Consider the following 23,295-nt stretch of genomic DNA (forward strand, 5'->3'; position numbering starts at 1 on the left):
CATCAAGTAACCAGAAAGAAATAAAACAAACAAATAATATGAACCATCCCAATTACATGACAACTTTACAAAGGCTGCGTCTAGTAAATTTTTGGATCATAAGGTTTTTATTAAGGTTAAGTTTTTTGTTGCTTCCATACCTTCACAAGTCCTGTTGTCGATAAGCTTGTAGCCCTTTTCACAATCACAATAGTAAGCAATTGGTGTATCCACACAAAGTTGAGAGCATCCACCGTTGTTCTTTTCACATTCGTTCTCACCGCATCTGTCTCTTGGCTCGTCCTCAAAGTTGGAGCAGTCCACATGTTTATCACAAACTTTGGCCAATGGGATGCACATACCGCCTCCGCAGTCAAATTCTGTCCTCTTGTCGCAAATAGTTTTTTGTCGTGCTAAAATATAGTATGAACAAGATTGTTATGTATTTTTGCTGTTTTATCATTAATACCGAGAATTAATAAGAATAACATCTAATTAATAAGAAGCGAGTTCGTGAATGGTAGTGCAAGGTAGAGGGGGAAGAGGTCGAACGAAGAAGACATGGATGGAGTGTGTGAATGACGATATGAGAGAGAGAGAGAGGAGTGAGTGTTGAGATGACGGATGATAGAAGATAATGGAAGAGAAAAATTAGATGTGCCGACCCCACCTGTGGAATAAGGTGGAGAAAAAGATCAATACTTAATACCACGAAACATCGGGTGTTTCTTTTTCGCTCTCATTTTTCTTGGGCTTTCTAATGAATATGAAAAGAGAGAGTGTTGCTACATTCGTCTCGTATGTTCGTATGTTTTTTCGCTATCACGACTACGGGTCATTGTATTCTAAAATTATACTTACTGCAGTTGTGCTCATCGCTGCCATCAGGGCAGTCCTTAACCCCGTTACAATAGAGGGCTCCCGGTATACAGCTATGGTCCTTGCATTGGAATTGATCTAGTCTGCAAGTGACATTGCCCCGACATAGTTCAAGAGCTTCGTCACCACCATCGGGGCAATCGTGGTCACCGTCACAGACCCAGGCCCGGTGGACACAAGTAATGCGATCATTGCATTCGAACTCGGTAGAAATACACGGAGATCTGACTTTAGGTGTGGAGACGCATCCCTGAAAACGTTAATAGTACAAAATTGGCTTATTGTTGTTCTGATTAATGTTGTTAAAACAGCTGCATAACATTTTTTTTTTATTGCTTAGATTGGTGGACGAGCTCACAGCCCACCTGGTGTTAAGTGGTTACTGGAGCCCATAGACATCTACAACGTAAATACGCCACCCACCTTGAGATACAAGTTCTAAGATCTCAGTATAGTTACAACGGCTGCCCTACCCTTCAGACCGAAACGCATTACTGCTTCACGGCAGAAATAGGCAGGGCGGTGGTACCTACCCGCGCGGACTTACGAGAGGTCCTACCACCAGTAATTACGCGATTAAATACGTATTTCTATTCTACAACATAAAAAACTTCGACTACATATAGGCAGTTATGTAAATGCCATCAAATATTTCACTTGGCAAGATAATAGAGTTATTCCTGTTGTTATAATTTAACACTGAACCATATAAGCCAAATTAATAGGTATCGATATACAATTTATTATACGCTTGGATTACATCGCCGCCTTATAAATCTTAGCGGATAGTATCTCAGAGATAAGAATGAAGTAACTACTACGCAGTGAATTAGATTACACATACTAGAAATGTCCACAGTTTCACCCGAATTAAATTTATGATTCAGAAATAGTAAAATACATTACATTTTTTCGGGAAAGTCGTTTGTGTCACTCTCTGACCCGAAAAGTACCAATCGATTTAATTTTGTAGGTACCGTATTTCAAATCACGAATCAGCGAGCACAGTGTCGTATTTATTATGTATAGTAGATATAGCCTACGTTTCCAGGGTCATGTCATTATTATGATGAAAGAGTACCCCTTTATTTATCCAGACTACAACGATCCTTGTACGAAATTTCATCCAAATCTATTTTACCATTTTTGTATTGTTGCGTAGCAAAATTACAAACTATAATAGATTATCTATATTTTTATAGATTATAAATTATCACTGTATTCTCTACAATAATTTTTTAGTTCTTAATTTCAATACTATTATCAATTTACTATTGCGGCGTAATTTATAGATGAAAAATACTATTATAGATATTATCTTTTATATTTTATTCCACTGTCCACATCGCACCGTGTGTTCTGCTAAAATGAGGGGCAATAAAGTAAGGACGCTCAAAAAAAAAAACTTTACGCCTCTAGAAGCCACGATAAATTAAATTTGCAAAACAATAAAATACTTAAAAATGATCTAGAAGCAGGACCTTTTAAAAACCTGCGTCTAGGCAGTGAAGGAAACGAACCTGGTGATAATATTTCATCATCAAAGCGGTCTAATTTTTTTTATTTTCTCTGCTTCAGTATACCTAGTCAGGTCATAAATTCTGTCACATGTTTAATGTAAAATAATTGAAACAAGTTTATTCATTATGTAACCATTCATATACCAAAATGAACTTAACAAAACATAGATTCTTATGACACTAAAGTTTATTCAAAATGACCTCCGTGATTTTGAATACAGGCCTTCAATCTGCGCGGCCAGTCGTCTATCGCAGCACGAACGAGGTCCATGTCAATATCGGCGGCTGCCTTAATCAAGGATGTCTTGAGTGACTCCAAATTGGGATGAGGCTTTGAGCACGCCTTTCCCTCCAAGTGTTGCCATATCTTGTAATCTAACGGATTCAAATCTGGACTGGAGGAGGGCCAGTCTTCGTGCCGGATGAAGTCGATTTCACGCGCCGCCAGCCAGTCTTGTGTGCTCTTCGCTCTATGAGCTGGCGCCGAATCTTGTTGGAATACCCAGTGCCTGTTATTGAACATGGTATGAGAAACAGGTTCCACAAGGTTCGTCAGGACTGTATTTTGATACACAACTGCATTCGTTTTTACACCTTTCTCACAAAAATGTACCTCTGTTAAGCCCCAATAAGAAACTCCCAACCATACCATGAGCGAGGATGGAAAATGACCTCGTTGGACACGCGGAATACGGTTGCTCGCTTCTTCACTACTGTGTGCGTACACCTTATCATTTTGTTTGTTGTAGCTCTCTTCTACGGTAAAAATTTTTTCATCCGAAAAAAGAATTTCCCGATTTTTTTTTCCCGCGTACCGCTTCAACAAAGCGCGGCATCTCTTCAGTCTCCGGTCCATTAGACGAGCATTCAATGGATGTCCTGTTTTTCTTCGATATGCCCGAAGCCCTAAGTCTTCATTTAACACCTTTTTCACCGTGGTTCTGCTTAACCCCATCTGAAGGGCCAACAGTTTCTGCTTACGTTTGGGATTTCTTTGAATTCGCGCCTTCACAGCTTTTATCACTGCTGGAGTCCTAACAGACCGAGGGCGACCACTTCTTGACCTGTCATCTACACTAGAGTCTTCATTGTATCGTTTGATGGTACGATAAACGAATCTTTTGGTTATATTCAAATTTTTCAGTATGTTAAAAATTTGAATTGGCGCGTAACCGCAACGATGCAACGCAATAACTGCAACACGGTCTTCTTTAAGCGTCCACTCCATATTTAAAAATGAGTAAAATTCTAAAAGTATACATTTTTATTTTCATGAACAATTCAAAATTCGAATTCAATAAACTTTTTTGTGGCCAGCATTCTAAAATAAAAGTTTTTACTGTGTGACAATACTTATGACCTGACTAGTTAGAGTTATCATGGAAAAGATCATAGTAGGTATATCGCGGTGTATTTTAATTAAAAACGTTATTTATTATAGTTTTATAACATCCACCAAACTGGTCATACGGCATATTGCAAATCTGCACGGTTACATACCCTCAACGTGTCTATTTTAAAGGCGAAGTAATCACGTATTCCGGTTTAAAAGGTATAACAATCGTTGTAAGAATGCAACTGACTTTTAATCAAACTTCAAATCATATTATGTCTCAAGGTAAACGTTCAGGTTGTCTTGTTGGGAATTCGGTCCTTATTTAACATAGGGCGTAAGCTGTATCAAAATAATGAAATACTCGGTCTGCAAAACAATGTGAGGAACTGAAATAGAAAAAAAAAATTACCACTTCATCGCTTCCATCGGCACAGTCGACGTCACCATCACAGTGCCACCACGCTGATATACACTGACCATCTGTACATGAGAAGTGCGACTGCGGCTGGCAAGTTGGGGTTGGACATTTCACTTCGTCGCTGTCATCGCCGCAATCGTCGTCGCCATCACACACCCATCGCATTTGAATGCACTTCCCATTCCCACAGGTGAACTCATCGGAACGACAAGTCTCGTCTGCGTTAATAGATTCGTGTTTATTTTTAAACTAATGTCTTTTAGAGATCATGTCGATGTTTTGCTTTATACTGTGTACTCAAAGAACGCGGTTATGAGGGGAAGGTCAAAAACAGTTAGTGATAAAGCGACATATACTTATCCGTTAATAGCCTAGTTACATCCTTTACGCCATTTTGCATGTTGATACTCGTTATCTGAACTGAACGAAATTACTAATTAGTGTAATCATTAAAAACGGACTACGAGATAAATATTATTATTATTAGTGCAGTAAATCGTATTTCTGAATTTAATTTTATATTAAGGCATGACGAACTAGTGCTATTGAATTATTTTTTTAATAAACTGTCATAAAGGACATAGAAAAACTGGATAAAGTTATTTTGAATAAATAAAAAACTAATGCCAATATTCAAAACGTGAAGAGGCCAAAGCGATGGTACGCATAAGTAATCTTGGTAAGGCTTTCAGCGCATAAGAAAAGCTTACCGATGTTGGAGTACATACGCAACGTCATCGCTCATGCTTCAAAGCGAGTCCGGTGCGGGTAGATAAGAATTTATAGACGGATGAGCCGGGCGCTGATAGAATACAGAGTTTGCTTCGGGGTTCGACCCTAATGATTGATTGATCCCTCCAATGCCAGGCCAATAGTGAAACGTTCTTGCTTTCTCACTCAAGAAATGTTTTCCAATCGCGTGAATACACAGACATAACATAACATAGACACGAATAATTAAACCAATGAAATTTTCAGATACGCATCTGGTTAATGATCTTTGTACTGGTCTTTGCACTAAGCAAGATAAAATGGTAGTATGTAGGTCGGCATCATGTAGTTTCCAGGAATATTGAAATAATGAATTGCGCAGTTTGATAAAAAAACGTTCGATGAAATTTTTATGATTTGTCTTCCACATTGTGTTTTAAATTAACTTGTACAGTTGATATTGCCACCTTAGTGAAAGTTTATACAATATACTACCAACGAACAGTATGCGAGATGATACGTATGCAAGAAGCTACAACCAATATGTAAATTTTAGCCATAAATATCTTTAGCAGTAAATACTATAAAGCATAACAAGGTTTCATGCTAAATGTGGCCTAAAATGCAAAATTTCCTAAAGATGTGCGTGAAACGTGCGTGTGATAATAAATTACAAAATTCAAACACGTAAGGAACTCTAATGTCACATAAACGTTTACACAAACTGAAATATATTTGCGTAAGGACTAATTAAATTACTCGCATTATTTTAATCTGGATGGTTGTACAAAAGTTATTCTTACAGTGAAAAGAATAGATATTAATTAAAGTGACGTATCTACTCATGCGCTATCTGCATAATTGCATTAAGCATTAAATTAGTTTGTTAGTAGTTTTGACTCGTGTTCGGATTCTGAATTGTGGTAAATGTTAATTCAATTGCCGAATTCCCTTACTGCATGCTTTTTCATCTGATCCATCGGAGCAATCGGGATTGTCGTCGCACATCCAAGTGAGTGGGACACATTCACCAGGCTTTCCCCTGCACGTGAACTCCTCCGGGCCGCAAGCTTCCACTTCTGTCAACCCAATTCATGCACATGCTGAATATAACGTTAACGATGGTTATAAAACAGCATCGGACAAAGAACTTCCGTTGCTAGGAATATTTTTATCAAGTTTTATCTCATCCGGCGCAAAGTTGTATCTTTACTATTTAAGTTTTGGTTCATTTTTCGGTATTACACAGAAAGTAGCACTTTAAATTGTAGCACGTAAGTATAAGGTTATTCTTTTAAAAATCATATATGTATTATAAAAAAAATCGATTTATGATTTTAGGTTTATCTATATCTATACTAATATTATAAAGAGGAAAGATTTGTTTGTTTGTTTGTTTCGAATAGGCTCCGAAACTACTGGACCGATTTGAAAAATTATTTTTGCATTAGAAGCCGACATTGTCCCTGATGAACATAGGCTACTTTTTTTTATTTTATCTTTTTTTTTTTTTTTTGGTTTCATGTGTGTTTTAATGTTTCCGAAGCGAAGCGAGGGCGGGTCGCTAGTAATGTATATGAAACGCAATCAATGTTCCTGAAAAATAAAATAACATATTATGAATCCCACAATCCACGTGCGATATTTCCGGTCCATGCTAATGTTGAACTTCCCAATTGTTGAGCAAACTCTTACCGCATTGGTGTTCATCTGAGCCATCGGGGCAATCAGCAGTGGCGTCGCAACGCCACGAACGAGGAATACATAGACCGTCACTTAGACACTCAAATCTGTATTCCTGGCACACCATTTTAGTCGCCGCTGTGTATTTAATTTTGAAATGTCTTATCATCTTTTTGTCCCATTTCATTTTAATAAACGATAAACGTTTTTAGCTATTTCCCAATATTAAATTGCATGGATAATTAGAAAATAATTTAAATTATATTAAATATTACATATAATATAATGAATTAAATTCTAAGACAGGAACATCACAGGTATGGAACGGTAGATAATTACATTACATTCATATAATTAATCTTGACTTTACCATTAGCAAGCGAATTCTCTGAAGTTGACAAGCACGCTTAAAATTCTAGTCGGGTGCCCCGCAAAATAATAAATGCTAATGTTCAGCTCAGGCACGACTAAACCGTAATTAATGATTCTAAACAGTCTTTTATTACAGTATAATGTTGTTTAGCTGTGTACGTAACAAATTAAATAAACATGAACCGAGATTTACAACTGAAGTTTGCAAGTTTTTAGACGGTAGCTGTAAAATAATTTTCATTTCATAGTTAGGAACTATAATAATAATATGTATTCATTACGTTATTCTTAACATATATATTATTATCGTTTTAAAAAAAAATAACAGATTTGTTTTAGTTACGTTTTTGCGAGTCGCATACATGATTAAAACTACTTTTACAGGTTTATTATTGTCTGTAACTAGAACTCTATAACCGGGAACAAAATCACGCACGGTCATTTGGCCCAAAATTAGGATTCCCTATGTTACGGGTACCAGAGGCTGACATACCTTCTTATATAGTATATACAATTAAATATAAACATATAGATAGATAATAAACACACAGACAAAGAGCAAACAAACATGGTCATCACACGAATGTTTGCCCGATGTGAGAATTGAACCAACGACCCTCGTGGTACGGTCAGACATTATCATGTTACTAATTCCGATATTTCTAATTAATTTACCGTTTTTGTGGTCACCTATAATCGAGAAGTTTTAATTATGTAAACTCACTTGCTCAATAACTTTTACTAAAACACTTTTAATCAACTTCCTAATAAGCTGGGAGCTTGATAATTTGAGCATAGCTCAGAATAGAACGAGATCAAGAGGAACAATTTTGGAGCCCGTAAAAACGTGAGCTTTTTAAAATTACTTTATGAAGTTGGCAGCCTGTTTCTTACATAGGTTTAACGTTCGTGGTAGTAACAATACTAATATTTTACAAATTCAGTAATGGTGTTAGGAAACGAAGAATGAGGAGCCTTTAATTTCATTTCCTTGATACTTGCATAGGTAAAATTATACTCTGTGTACTTTTATAATTAGCGTATAAACGAATGACGGCCCGTCCAGAGCTAAGTGATTACTGACGTCCACAGATACAATAAGGTAAGGAAATTTAAATTATACTTATAACATGTCCCTTCTTTCAAACTACAGCATGGTGCTACTAGTCGTGCGGGCTGAATACCTTCCACTTAATCCATAGTTTAAAAAAAAATTACTATTTTAATTCCCAATTTTACTAGCGATTTTTGCGATGAGTGGATAAATATAGGTAGTGAAACAGAATATGTAGTAGAATTTTTTTTATATGAATGAAGGATTACTGGTGGCCCGGAGGCCAGCTGTGGTAGTAGCTCGTATTATCAGCCCACATGGATAAGTACGCTCACTCTTGTCTATTTCTGTCATGGGCTTTGATTCGTTCCAGCTTAAAGTCGTTGATAGGTCAACTGTTTACAAAAATAATGAACATCTCGATGTGGGCAGCATTTTTGCTAAGACATCTTATGGGCCCTGGTCACCACTGTGGCCCGTGAGTTAAAAGGAATACTAAATGCTTTAAATCTCGATCAATGCAATATTTTTTGTCTGATGTAATAATTTTATTACACCCATGCAACGTTCATAATCCATTCAAAGGTGGGGTACCACAAGTGCATAACATTAAATTAAGTTAAACAAGAAACGCATTTGATTTTGTCGTGCGTCTTTTTTATTTTTATTTTATTGCATAGATGTGTGGACGAGCCCACATGGTGTTAAGTGGTGACCGGAGCCCATAGACATCTACAACATAAATGCCGCCACCCACTTTGAGATATGAGCGCCTACATCTCAAGCCTAAACTGTAGTAGCCCAAGCTACGCGCCTCGAAAAAACAAAAATATATTCCGGTGAACATTTTTGATATTAAGACGGAAAGGTCAGAATTCTAAATTTCAAATTGAACAAGTTGAATTGAGTGGTAAAAGGTTGGCTTTAAATAAATTGAATAGCCGATCTGTTCAGTATTGAATCCTAATAGTAGGACTAGTTATGACTTACTGGTTAAATTCTACAGTTTTATTTCTTTTCATTGACATAAGAAATTTCTCATAAAAACGCCGCTTAATGATTCGATTCTCAATTACATTTTATCGAAACGCCCAAGAAGGCGAATGTTTTTCGTTTGTGCCTTATTCTCTTTAATTGGCACTTTTTATTGCCAGAGCGATAGGCTTTACACTCCAAGTGTCGATTACATTATCTATACTAATATTATTAAGCTCCAGAGTTTGTTTGTTTGTTTGAACGCACTAATCTCAGGAACTACTGGTCCGATTTGAAAAATTTAAGTGTCAGATAATGTAACGATTCCAAGCAGACGAAGTCGCAGGCAAGAGCTAGTTTTTAATAACGGGAGTGCAAGTTTTTAAAGTTTCAATTATTTGTATGAAATTTTGATATAAGCTACAAAAAAGTCATTAAAATTACTTACGTAGCCAGGTTCTTATTTATTTGGGCTTATTACTATTATATTTTGCCATTTATTTACGTCAAAATGTGGTAAATGTGTTGTTTAGTAGTTGAGATTGTTTGTTGTAAAATTTTTCAACTGGGGAACGGGTGTTATAAATATTCTGAATCAATTTTCCTCATGCTTCCGATGATAATCCACTTACAAAATTTAATCGATTACTATAATATTTGTTGGTAGAAAATCCACACATTTTGGGTCGGAATCGTAAAAGGCAAGCTAATTTTACGGGTCACTTATGTTGAAAAGTGTATGCGATAAAATTCAGGATTTATGGTAAGACCCTTGTGTGGATCCATTGAATGCTAAAAATAATCCAAAATAGATTCCACAAAAAAAAAAAAACTTTATTAAAGCTTTCATTTTGTAGACGTTAAACGTAGTTAGTTACGAAGGGTTTAATAAACCTTTTAAGTTTACCCTCCTTCGCGCCTCGATGTCCTTAGAACTGAGGGTCGTGACCTCCAGGTATAATTTTATCACGAACCATTATCTTCCACATAGTTCTGTTCTCTGCGGTATGTAGACACTCATAAATTCTTTTTTTTTTTAATTGCTTAGATGGGTGGACGAGCTCACGGCCCACCTGGTGTTAAGTGGTCACTGGAGCCCATAGACATCTACAACGTAAATGCGCCACCCACCTTGAGATATAAGTTGTAAGGTCTCAGTATAGTTACAACGGCTGCCCCACCCTTCAAACCGAAACGCATTACTGCTTCACGGCAGAAATAGGCGGGGTGGTGGTACCTACCCGCGCGTACTCACAACAGGTCCTACCACCAGGAAAAAAACATTAAAACACTAAACAGTAAAAAACGCTTAACATGTGATCCCCAAAAGAAGAAAAATTGAGAACACAAGACTTGTTTATAATTTTTTTTTTGTCTTCGAATGAAAAAGTCGTTCAAGGCACTTCTGAGGCCTTGCGCGAAATCAAAGTCACTACTAATATAATACATTCAATTGTCAATTCAAATTCCAACAATTTATTTATGTCAGGCTCGTTTAGGGATAATAGTTCTGACGTCAACATTTCACAAATCAGTTGCCTCCAATCACGACGCCACCTTTCCAATATTGGCATAAAAATTATATTTAGTGACTTGTTTGTTGACAATTTCAAAGGAGACCGTACCTAATTTGTTTTGTGATTGAGAAAACGTTTCAATTTACCAGTATTTAGTACCCCTACCCCTGAGAAGCAGCTCGTGAATTTGGTTCTTACTTTTGGAAAACATTAGTGTAACGAGCCGGTTTGTTTGCTCTGTGTCTAGATTTTTTTAATATCTACCTATACTTATAACTTAAATGTATTATATATTTGGCACATATGAGCATGTATAACAATCTGTGTTTTACACAGGAAACCTTACGCTGGGTTCAGATTTGTCCCGGACTTTTTTATTTACTTTGTGTGATGACGAGCATTCGGCCCACCCTGAAAACGACGACTAGTCACGACTAGTTTTTACTGGTGGTAGGACCTCTTGTGAGTCCGTACGGGTAGGTACCACCAACCTGCCTATTTCTGCCGTGAAGCAGTAATGCGTTTCGGTTTGAAGGGTGGGGCAGCCGTTGTAACTATACTTGAGACCTTAGAACTTATATCTCAAGGTGGGTGGCGCATTTACGCTGTGGATGTCTATGGGCTCCTGTAACCACTTAACACCAGGTGGGCTGTGAGCTCGTCCACCCATCTAAGCAATAAAAAGTAAAATATTGCATTTTATTTTAACGTAATGGTCTCATTTTACGTAACGAAATTGGAACAGCTATGATCGGAGCACCAACAAATGTTCAGTTCATTTTGGGTAGAACGCAATTTATCAATTCGTTTGTTTCGAATGCGAATTATGACTCTCCGTGCAATTCACCGCACGAACCGCTCCGTTATTCCGTATATGTACAATAAATGAATTACGACCTTCGAAACACCCTGCGGAATGTTCAAATTCGTACGATGTGTCGGGTATTTAAATAACCGGGAACTTTGGGGGAAATTTATTATTTTCATGTCTTCCAACTTCGCCGTTTTCAACTTTACATTATGTGTTCATTTATCGAGAACATGTCGAATCAATGTGTAATTCAACAACTAATCTCAAATGAACGCTGTTTAAGTAGACATTTATTAACGTTAACGTAAATTACGAACTTTCATCGATTTGAGTATTGGTTCAAACTTTGAATAATTTATGCTCAGACTTTTTTTTTTTTATTCCTTAGATGGATGGACGAGCTCACAGCCCACCTGGCGTTAAGTGATTACTGGAGCCCATAGACATCTACAACGTAAATGCGCCACCCACCTCGAGATATAAGTTCTAAGGTCTCAGTATAGTTACAACGGCTACCCCAACCTTCGAACCGAAACGCATTACTGCTTCACGGCGGAAATAGGCGAGGTGGTGGTACCTACCCGTGCGGACTCACAAGAGGTCCTACCATCAGTGAAAAAAGACTTTGTTCGAATTAACAGAAGTATATTATACATAGCATGCTTCATTTGAAAGAATATTTTTAACGAATCATGACGTTTTTAAATGAGTACCTATACTTTAGGTATTTTCACAGATAACACCCATCTGGGTTATCTGTGGATTTTTTATTCATAAATGAGCGCGATAAACAAAAGATGTTGTTTTAAAACTTTCAAACAAGGGCATTCAGGAAAAAGAATGTTATAATTCTCAGTGCCATACCATAATATATGTACCTTATAGTGTTAAAATATATCTTTTATTGCACGCCCACGGGCTTGACTATTTCTGTTGCGGACCTGTCGCGCGGTCAGAAGCAGGTACGATACTCCTATTAATATACTTCAGCTTGGTGTCTAAATAAATAGTGTGGACGGCGATATACAATAATTGCTAGGCTAAAGGCTTCAGTAGCCCCTTTAAGGTAATCAAAACGAAGAAATTTAAAATTTAACACTTCAAAGGAAAAACGGAGGAAGCCAAACATTTATCCAAAAAGTTTGTTATAATTAAGATTTAAATCTCGGAAGCTTCTGTAATGAAATGTATGTTCCGATTACTTGGAAACTTTTACTGTAAATTTTACTTTTTAACTTTTCGATTAAACGTAACTGCAAATAACAGTTTTAAGAACAAAGATTAGTGAATTCGATAAACACTTATGTTTGGTAAATGAAATACTAGTCGAATGTTCTTAAAATAGAGAAACAACTTACGTACATAAGTAGATCTTTCGTTAGCAACGAACACAACCCTTGGGGTGGGTTTACATTAGTATTGTCCGACTCTGCCGTGAAATCCGGCTTTGTCGTTTCGCGACCTTGTTTTTTTTTTTCATTTTGCAACATATAAACACAATAGGAACAGGCTGCCAACTCGCTCTTGAGTAAATTTGCTAAGGTAACAATGTCCGTTTATTTATTTTTTGTCTTTATAGTCGTCCCACGTTAATCTAGTACTTCTACAATACTTGTATTGTTCATCCGAAAATTATCACGTGAACCTTCATGTAATAACAACTTATATAAATGTTGGTTTTTGTTTTAAAAAGATAAAAAACTTATCTGTTCTTTCTTGAACTTTTTGTTCGTATTTTAAATTTAAATATTGAACCATTATAAAATACCGAAAACAGTTTACTTCAAATCCACCAAGTTTCGACTAAAACTTTAGGATCAATACTAACTTCACCTGAAATGGACATCTTTTTTGAGTTTATATCTTATTTATGAAATTATTTAAGAAAACTTACTGCAGACGGTAGGGTCCTCGTCAGAACTATCCGAACAATCTTTTTCGTTGTCACATTTCCACGATAATGGTATGCATCTTCCAGTTTTGCAACGGAACTCCGAGGACGTGCAAGTGCGGCTCTCTGAAAACAAAAAAAATTGAAACATGAACGATGTTATTTTCTTGTTATATCTCATATTTACGCTCTCCATAAATATTATTACGAGGAAAACATTGTTATTCTTCTATTCAATAAAACTTTTTTTTTTTTTTTCTCCTACCTATGCTGATAGCCTTGAGAGGCTATTTCAGCTTCGCCCTAACGTTAGTAGGTGAGCTCGCGGGGCTCAACCGGAGAGTTGCTAACACTGACCCTAGCAAGAGCAGTGCTTCGCAGAATCTACCACCGGATCGGAAACGCGACCCACTGAGAAGATCCGGCGAGAAACTCAGTGGGCTGTGTCTATGGGTTAGTTCGCTCGTCGAACCCTTCGTCGCAAGCGACGGGTTCGACGAGGACGGTGACCGGTGCTTGTGGTGCCTAAAAGCACCGTTAATGGATCAGGAGGATCCGTAATGACGTGCTTTGGGCGACGTCGACGGTTTACCATTCGGTCTACTGGGTCGGGTATGTAATTTCCAGCGGCTACGATGAGAGGGTTCTCATGTCGTGCCGCCTTCTCAAAATGGCGCAGCGATGCCGACTGTAGATACTTACTAAGGGAGTCGAGCTCCAGGTCGTCGTGGAGATCCACATTCCTAAGGAACCAAGGCGCTCCGACGGCTATCCTGCAGAATCGTGATTGAATAACCTGAAGGGATTTCAAGTTGGTGCGGGCTGCGTGAGCGAACACTACGCTTGCATACGTCATGACGGGGCGTATACAAGTTTTGTAGAGAGTTACCTTATTACGGAGGGACAGTTTGCTTCGACTACAAAGCATTGGATAGAGTCGTCCTAGAATAAACGCGGCGCGGTCGCGTACCGTTTTTATATGGGGACGGAATGTCATCCCTCTGTCGAGGGTGACGCCTAGATATTTGACCTTCGAGACCCACGGAATGGGCTGGCCAAAGAGAGTGATGGGACTAACGGCGGAGGTGTTTGCGCGCCTACTACGGAGTGGGATGCTCGAAGTGATGTTCGGAGGGCGACCCCTTTTGAAGAGCACCGCTGCGCTTTTCGTGGGGTTGATGTCTATTCGCCACTTCCGGAACCACTGTCCCAGGGTGGCTACTGCGATCTGGAGTCGCCGATGAAGCAGCGACATCTTCCTACACGAGTAGTAGATAGCCGTGTCATCGGCGAAGAGCGCTAGATGGGTCTCCGGAGACCGGGGTATATCATTGATATACAAACTAAATAATAACGGGGAGAGCGCGGAGCCTTGCGGGACTCCGGCGGTCAGTTGACGGGGACGAGAACGAGTTCCCTCTACTCGATATCGAAACGAACGGTTCGACAAGAAGTCTCGTATGATGAGCACGAGTCTGTCTGGCACTCCCATGTTGTACAGTTTATAAATTAAACCGTTGTGCCAGACTTTGTCGAACGCCTTCGCGATGTCGAAGAAGAGGGCGCCGGTCGGGATTTGTTTACGCCTATTTAGTCCTATCAGAATGTGCTCCGTGAGGCGGTGCACTTGTTGTACGCACGAGTGTTTTGAGCGGAATCCGAACTGTTCGTCAATGAGAATTTTGTTCGCGGTAACAAAATCCCAGAGGCGTTTCCTAAGGAGCCGTTCGTAAATTTTTCCTATCGTCGAGAGGAGACTAATCGGACGGTAACTAGAAGTTTCGTTTGTCGGTTTGCCCGGCTTATGTATACCGATAACGTCCGCTTCTTTCCACACCGCGGGAAAGATGCAGTGCGTCATAGCGGCATTTAAAATTGTAGCCAACATTGCTATCAGTTGGACTGGCAAAAATTTTAGCGCGCGGTTGTGGATGCCGTCGGAGCCGGGTGCCTTCCTAGGTTGTAGGTTGTGGATCGCGTCTCTAACTTCGTCAGTGGTAATGGGGGGTAACGCGTCCGAGGGCGGCAGGGAAGCTCTGCGCTCGACCTCCCTGTCGACTAACTCGGTGTGTTCGGGGTCCGCGTGTTGAGTGCTGGTGGTGCACTGCTCTTGCAGTGCATCGGCCAGCAGCTCAGCTTTGTCATCGTCATCGAATGCCGGTGGTTGGCCTGAAGGGCGTACGAGGGGAGGCATAGTAGCGGTAGTTTCGGATTTGAGAGTCCTAGCTAGTCGCCAGTATGCTTGGTGGGAGGGCGCGAGTTGTTCTAAATAACTATGCCAATTATCGTTACGCGCGTCGCTTAAGCGGGAGTGGACTTCGCGTTGTAGACGACGCATCCGAATCCGGTTTGAATGCGTGGGAAGACGATCGTAGGCCCGGATTGCCGCGTTCCTAACTCTTAAGAGATTCCTAAGATCGGGGGACAGTCTGATGCGGTGGAAGCTGTCCTCCACATCGACTTCTTTAGAAGATCTAATAATCGCGGAAGATATGTGATCGGTAATGATGTTTATGGATTCGACGGTGTCCTCGGGGGATAGATTCGAATCCGGGCCGTAAGGGAGGATTGGCGGAGCGGTGTCGGCTAGGCACGTGCCCAGCTTATTCCAATCCACCATGGTCCTCGTAACAGTGACTGGGTTGTGGGGGCGACCGAGCTGCATAACGACAGGTCGGTGGTCTGAGTCGAGCTCTGACATTGCTTCGATGGAACGCAAGCGCAGAGTTACGTTCCTAAGCAATGCCAGGTCTATAGTGCTCGGACGGAGCGCGATGTTATACGGATAACATGTTGGAGTTGGGGGACCGACTATTTCAAAGGTGAGGTCGTCTATAAACGCGTCGAGACGCCTACCGTTGACGTTTGTACGATGGCAGTTCCACCTAGTGTGGTGGCAATTTAGATCGCCTGCCAGGATGACAGAGTCTCCCATGCCGAACAGTGACTCGATGTCACTGCTCAGAAGGGGCTTGTCCGGGGGGAGATAAGCGGATGCGATGACGATCGGCTGGTGTCCCGTCAGCGAGATACGGCACACTGACGCCTCGATATGTAAGAGCGAGGGAGTATCGAGAGGGACAACGTGCAGGGCCCGTCTATAGTAAATGGCAGTCCCGCCTTTGGAGGCGGTGAGTCTGTCATTCCTAACCATGACGTAGTTCGCGACTTTCGGGTCGCGACGCGAGGGCTTCAGACAGGTTTCCTGCACTAGTAGAATATCTACAAGATTATCGCGGAGGAATTCGAAAATTTGATCGCGTTGCCGCGCGAGTCCGTTAGCATTGTAGAATGCTAACGTAAGGGAATACGATTTTTCTCTACCTTTTTGCGCCATTGATTACCGGTAAAGATTTTTATAAAGTGCGGGACACGGACTCGTATACGTCCATGTGATCGAACGCGGCGGCGAGTCTCTGTTCGGGGGTTACCGACCTACGTATCGCGTCTGCGAACGATCGCAGACGGTCGAAGTTAACAGCGGTGACGAAGTCGCGCACGAGCGCGAAGTCGTTGACGGCAGAGGGTTGCGGGGGGCGGAACGCGGGCGCGGGGCGAGGTGCGAGCAGGGGCTGGGGCGCGGGGCGTGTCGCGAGCGGGGGCGGGGGTGCGGTTTGCGTTCCCGCCTTCGTATACGGCAGCGGCTTTTTCCACGCTGAAACCGTGGGAACTGCAGCCGGCACGAAGGCAGGTTTCGGCACTGAGGGTGCCGAAGTCTTTGGGCCGACGGTTCGCGGAGCTGGGAGGGTTGAACGCTTGCGCGGAGCCCTAGGACATCCACGGTAGTTCGCGGGGTGCCCTTGCTTAAGGCATAGGACACAGCTTGGAGGTTCGGTCGCGGTTTCCCTAACTCGCGAACAATCTAATGTGGCGTGATCGCCGAGGCACTTTACGCAGCGGGGGCGCGCGTGGCAATTACGAGCCGAGTGGCCGTAAAGCTGGCATCTGTAGCACTGCCCGGGAGTGCCACGTTTATGGGGGGCTTCGATGGAGACCCCGGATAGGCCGCAAACTGTCGAGAGGCATGAGATTTTCTTTTTTGCCTCCGGGGTTGGCTCCAACGCGACGAGAATCATATTATAGGGCTGCTTGCCCCGCCCACTGTGCATCCGATGCACACTAACTATAGGGAGTGACTGAGCGGTCAGATCCTCCTTTATGTAGTCAATGTCTAACTCCTTGGGGACTCCGCGTATCACTACGCGGAGCTCGCGGTCCTCCTGAAGAGCATAGGTGTGAAAACCTATGTTCTCCTTTCGGAGGTATGAAGAGAGGGCCCTATGGTCGCCCGGCGTTGCGACCTTTATCTGAATCCCATGCGCGACGTTACGCGCATGGGTGTAATTAATTTTGTTGGCCTGAAGGGCCTGGGACACGCGATTCCACGCTGTCTTCTCTTGAAGTATCAGCGGGGGCGGGGCAGCTACTTTAGGAGCGGGCGCGGGCTTGGGACGCGGCGGTGGAGTTACGCGGCGAGCGGAGTCCGACTCCGGTGTTACGACTACCTGCGGGCGGGAGGCGGTCGCGGATTTAGTCTGCTTCGTCGTGGAGCTCCGGGACTCCACGGCGCGAGAACGCTTTTTACCGCGCGTTACGGTTTGGAACCCATCCGAGGTTCCAGGCTGAGGGCTTGACGCGGATTCGAAATCCATCTCCGATTCGGTATCGGAGCCTGAACTCGAAACGATCGAGGTCGCGACGGACGAAGCGCGCGATGACGTAAACGACGCGGGCGCGGGGGTGGGGGTAGCGTTAGGCGCTATGTGAGCCGCATCGTCGGAACGTGCGCTCGAACTTAACGCGGCGGCGGGGGGCGCGCGGCGTGCCTCCGAGGCACGGTTGAGAAACGCGGCGACGGACGCGGGGGGGGAGGGATTGCCACGAGAGGCCCTATACCTAAGATACTCGGCCCTAATTGTCGGGTACCTTTCCCGGAGGAACCCGACAAAATCACTGTCACTAACACTTTCACTATTGTCTTCCATGCTTCGGTCTTCTTGCCCGGGGGGGGCGGCCCCGGGACTTTTGTTGAACTCGCCGAAAGGCGAGGCCCCGGATAGGATTTGTAACCCCCCTGTGCTGCAGGACAGCAAGGAGCAGGGGGGGGGAATGCCTATGCCGTGAAAACGGCAATCGGCGGGGAAAAGGAAAGGAACCCGCTCGGGCTGTATAGTGCTACAGCAGGCAGAATCGCGAGCGGGGGTCTAGTCTTGAAAAAGACTGTTGTTTTTGGGAAGGGTTAGGAAATCGCTAGCCTGTGAGTGCCACAGGAAGCTGAACGTAGCGATTGGTTTTGCCTTGAAAAAGGCAGTTGGTAAGGGTGGGTTCGCGGTTACAAAACTTTAGCGCACAAAAATGGACCTCGATACGCAGATCGCAAGCGACCAACGGATCGGCACGTCCGCACTACTGAATTGTACGCACGATGTATTCACGGTCACTACACTGTCGAGCACAACTGTGAGTTCTGAGACGCAGCTCGCAAGCGGGCCACGGATCGGAAAGCACGTCCGCGCACGACCGAGTCGTGAGCGAGAAAAGTCAATAAAACATTTTTCAATTGTGTACTTGGACCAACAAATTCACGCCTCATCTGGTGTTAAGTGATTACCGGAGCCCATAGATATCACAGCATGAACGTCACCGCCCATTTTGAGACACGAGACCAAGTATCAATTGCATGTACTACATAGCGTCTGTCCTACCCTTCAAACCCCGAACCAAGACTGTTTTTCCGCAGAAAAATCAGGTTGATGCTCACAGTACTTTGGTATAATACTAAAAAAATGTTGCTGCCTATTCTCCAGTGAATCACTTAGTCGCCTTTCACGACACCCAGGGGATGGGATGAGGTGTTACCATTTTTGGCCGACACGACACAGCAAATTTATTACTACCGCTTGCGTTAATTTATATATCAATATAAACTCCCTTGCCATTGCTATAAAGCCCTTGTACTCTGCCCTTGTACTCTGTATCCTTATTGTCGTGTTTCTTCTAACAGTGGTGTACAATATATATTAAATAAAATAAATAAATAAATATCCTTTAGCTTTAAAGAGCCACGACGGGCTTTCAGGGATACTACCTTCAGCAATGAAGTATGCGACTAAGAAGAAGGTTTAACAGAATATTTTAAACGCGGCGAATTTTCAATTAATACACGCACTATGAAAAAATTACTGCCAGTATAAAATGTTGTAGGTACATTCGAATTATCATGGCGTTTTGAAAGAGAAGCCACATGGCACAATCAAGCGCATTAAGATATGAACTATACGACTCTTCAGTTCAAATGAAGTCAATAAATGTATTGTTACAGCCACGCGTGCGTGGAACGAGAATTATGACCTGATGTTAAGTCTTGCTGAAAGGACCATTCTCGGCTCTATAATAGAACATGGTAATTCAATGTAACTCACCCGATAATATAAAAACATTATTAGGGATTTATGAAGTGTATCCAGAATGAGAAGTAGACATTTTTGCATTTTAAATACCGTCACCAAAAAATGAGACGTTGCGAAAGCGAGGTCAATATTTCAAATAAAATGCCTTCATTATTAGGCCATTCTAAAAAGAACTTAAAATACATTTGAAATTAGATGCTCTTTGGCATTCGTATTCAATAAATTTAGTGGGGAATTCAGAAGAATTGTTAAGAGACTTAACTACCTTCTCACGAATCGTATCTTGTTACACCTGCATCTGTATCTTAATACTTTTTCACAAAAATATGACTCAGTTTCTCTTTCATTCGCTGAAACCGGATATTGATGTTGTATTCCATTAACAAATTAAAAAGCTTTAAATTAAATCCGGTTATTTTACTTTTAAAAATATTGTATACTGTTAAGAAAATTAAAATCACTAAAAGTCACTAAATTTTGTTTGTAAATTGGCTCCTGAAAATTATTCCCTCCCATTACGCATTGCCTAAGAAGCTATTTAACTTTTACGACCCAATTTCAAATTATCTTTTAAGTAATGATCAGTACAAGTTACAAATTCTGTTAATTATGTAATATTAAAATGTATAACACGAAACATATTGTTTTCTTTCGAACACAATTTCGGCGGGATCTTTCCTTCATTGTTTTAATACGAATCGTCTTTTTAATACGAATATTACGTGAGGAGCCTGATATTTTTCTGTGAAAACAAAAGATGTTTATACCTATTTATTTATTTATGTACACACAAAAATGAAGACATAGTACAGAGTAATTGGAAAATTATGTACAAAGGCACTGCTATCCTATCAATATTCCGGAACACTGGTCTAATACTAATCAGATGGAGAGAATTAATTAATGATAGATTCAAAATAAAATTGTATAGGTACTTTATTTTTAAAATTGTAACTGTAATTATCAAACTTAACTTGATGTCAAACTTTTATAAAAAGAAAATTAAAGAAGTAGGTACTTCTACTAAAACTACTATGAGTTAAATACTCGAAACTAAACAAATAGGAATAAAACAAGATCCATACAAGTATAAGGTTCTCAATTCTAAAACAAAGGATCGTATTCATCAATTTCTTGTTGCTTTTCGTTTTTCTCATTTCAGAATACGAATTTTTCATCATCGTAGCCAGAAGGGCAAGCTATAAACAGGATCAATCCATTTACGTCCGAAATAGCCGTTCAAGTTGCGCATAAAACAGGGTTGAAGAAAATTATCGGTGGGTAGCAGCAGCCAGCTTTATCTTGAGGTGATTCAAGCCGAGGCACGCGCAACCGAGCAATTTGCAAACAAAAAGCACCCCTGTTGAACAACAATACAACCCTAGCGAGGAGTACGAAGACCTTTCAATGTAACTCGACCGTTAATATAACAAAAATATTAGAGATTGATGAAGCGTTTCAAGAATTTGAAATAGAAAGTTTTATTTTCGTGTTTTGAATACGGTCACCAAAAAGGGACGGTGTGACAGCGAGCCTAATATTTAAATTAAAGTGCCGTCGTGATCATGCTATTTTAAAAAGAAATTAACAGTCATGTGGAACAAAACCCTTTCTGGCGAATTTGAATCAATGAATTCACTGTCGCCTTTATTGAATACATTCGTATTTATTCCATAAATTTGATGGTGAATTCATAAAAGTGCATTATTATGTGTCTTGAAATCGATCTACCTTTCACGATAAAGGAAACTCTATTTGATACCTCTTCGCTTTTCTCTATTAAGAGATTTTATTCAAAACAGCCTTTCTATTGGTTTTCGATATTTAACATTAAGGTTATAACGTTCAGCCTTGATCATTACGTTAAAACGTTCCAAAATAATTAGGGTTTCAAGTTGTGGATTCCTTTTTTATCTTTGTATGTAAAAATAATGGATGGTAAATTTAATCCATCATAATGGTAAAAATCACATAATTTAATTTATAATAGGCATCACAACACCATTCACTATTTTATACATATATCTAATATTGCCTCCATTCACAACCCTACTTATATAACTCAAGCACTATCTGCGGAACAAAGAGATTACTCGCGATCGCAGTTAATTAATCCCTAGGATACGGTCCTATTAGTTGACGGTCAACTGCATTATGTGGAAGCGCTTGAATTTAGATTTCGTGTAGAGGTAACTTTGACTTATGACATTCAACTATGGAGTTGAGCTTATAATTTCAATATGGAAAATTATTTCAGTCTCTCCTTGTTTTAATACAAATTAAAACTGATGAACTCTACATAATAATATGTACGATGAGAAATGAAATAGGAAAATTTCCTTCCAAATGCGAAACAAGGCGAATCATCTAAATCAAACGATACACAAATCTATAAAGCTACAAACGACGACTGAACCCACATACAACAATAAAATTGCACTAAATCAAAGATCACTGGTTAATTCAATTTAGATTTTGTCATTGGGCAAGAGAAGTGACCCCCGATGCAAGTCTATTGTCTAAGCTTATCTGCTTGTAGTGTGTATATTGACGGCAGATTAAAAAAAAAAATATCGACGCTTGAGAGGCAAACGTGACTAAGAGACAATGCGTGAACTTTACAGAAGACTAATTTAAAGTTGAAATTAATTCAAAATATAACTGAAAAATATCTGAAAAAAATTATATTTTAACGAATCTAGCTGTAGGATTGAAATGATTTTAATAGACCTAGAAATATATTTCTTTGCGCATCGAATATGGTTATTGCCTATCATTTATGTACAAAGCAGTTATTGTCGCTTAGTCACGTTTGCCTTTCAAGCGTCGATATATATATCAAGTAGAATTTAAAAAGATGCAAGAGAGTTAAACAACGAGTGCTAGAGACGAATTAAAGTAAATCGATGATTGGAGACGCTGTGCCAGCCCGATAAGCTAGTCCGATGAATATGTCTTTTGTGGAATGAAATCGGTCTGACGTGAAATGGCGACAAAAATTGTCGTCCGCGAAATTGCTTCTGAGGCCCTTCGACTTTGGATTTCTATTGAAACTCGAAAGACTGAATGTTATAAGTTTAGATAGGTACCCTCGTCCGAGTAGTATCTATCTAGTTCTAGATAGAATGTATTATAAAAGTGTATATTGAGTAATACGTTTTAAGAATCTCGAAGCATATTAAATTGACATGGTGATTCCCAAAATCTAAAGCATAAAAAAATAACCTTATTTTACAAAAAGTTGTACAGGGAAGCGTTGATGTAGAATGGCCTCAAGCAGGGAGAGATGGCGCGACATCGTGAGACGCATCAAGTCTGCCCCTTCCAACACTACATGACGATCACGACCACTCTGTCAAGAGTGACACGACTGAGAAGAAGAAGAAACAAAAAGTAAAGACGTTTACGACCATCAATTGGATCAATAACATAAATTTTTGTGCTGTCGAATTCATTAAAAAACACACAAATACTTATTTATCTAGTGAAGTTACTCGGTAGACTGACCCTCGGAATGTTGTTATTCGAGATGTTTATAAATACAAGCTTATCTTGAAAATTTCGTTAGTGACATTCAGATATTTGTTAAATATCTTGCGTTCTATGTTAGCTACCCGCCACATGTGGTACTTTCTTGATCTGTGTATTTCAAACACTTATATTCGTAACATAAGTGTGTATTGAATATAAAACATCTTCATTCGATTTTATTTATGGTGAATTTTTTTATTGCTTATAT

The 23,295-nt window shown here is 40.4% G+C and overlaps 1 protein-coding gene across 8 annotated transcripts in view; it reads right to left on the reverse strand.

Annotated features, from left to right (window-relative positions):
- The window catches only part of LpR1 (Lipophorin receptor 1), a 217,739-nt gene that overhangs the window by 21,062 nt on the left and 173,382 nt on the right, over window positions 1–23,295 (reverse strand). For 4 of the 8 annotated variants that reach the window (XM_089727593.1, XM_089727591.1, XM_089727595.1 and 1 more), the window contains exons 3-7: window positions 13,150–13,272; window positions 6,539–6,664; window positions 4,124–4,350; window positions 841–1,108; window positions 141–392 (exon numbers count right to left, since the gene is read on the reverse strand). In XM_089727593.1, the coding sequence (XP_089583719.1) occupies window positions 141–392; window positions 841–1,108; window positions 4,124–4,350; window positions 6,539–6,664; window positions 13,150–13,272 (996 nt within the window). Of the gene's footprint in view, window positions 1–140; window positions 393–840; window positions 1,109–4,123; window positions 4,351–5,799; window positions 5,923–6,538; window positions 6,665–13,149; window positions 13,273–23,295 lie in introns of all 8 variants that reach the window. The other 4 variants (XR_016323122.1, XM_089727594.1, XM_089727592.1 and 1 more) reach the window with 2 other exon arrangements.

This window comes from Bombyx mandarina, chromosome 05, assembly GCF_030267445.1.
Source record: "Bombyx mandarina strain Sakado chromosome 05, ASM3026744v2".
Taxonomy (NCBI): Eukaryota; Metazoa; Arthropoda; class Insecta; order Lepidoptera; family Bombycidae; genus Bombyx; species Bombyx mandarina.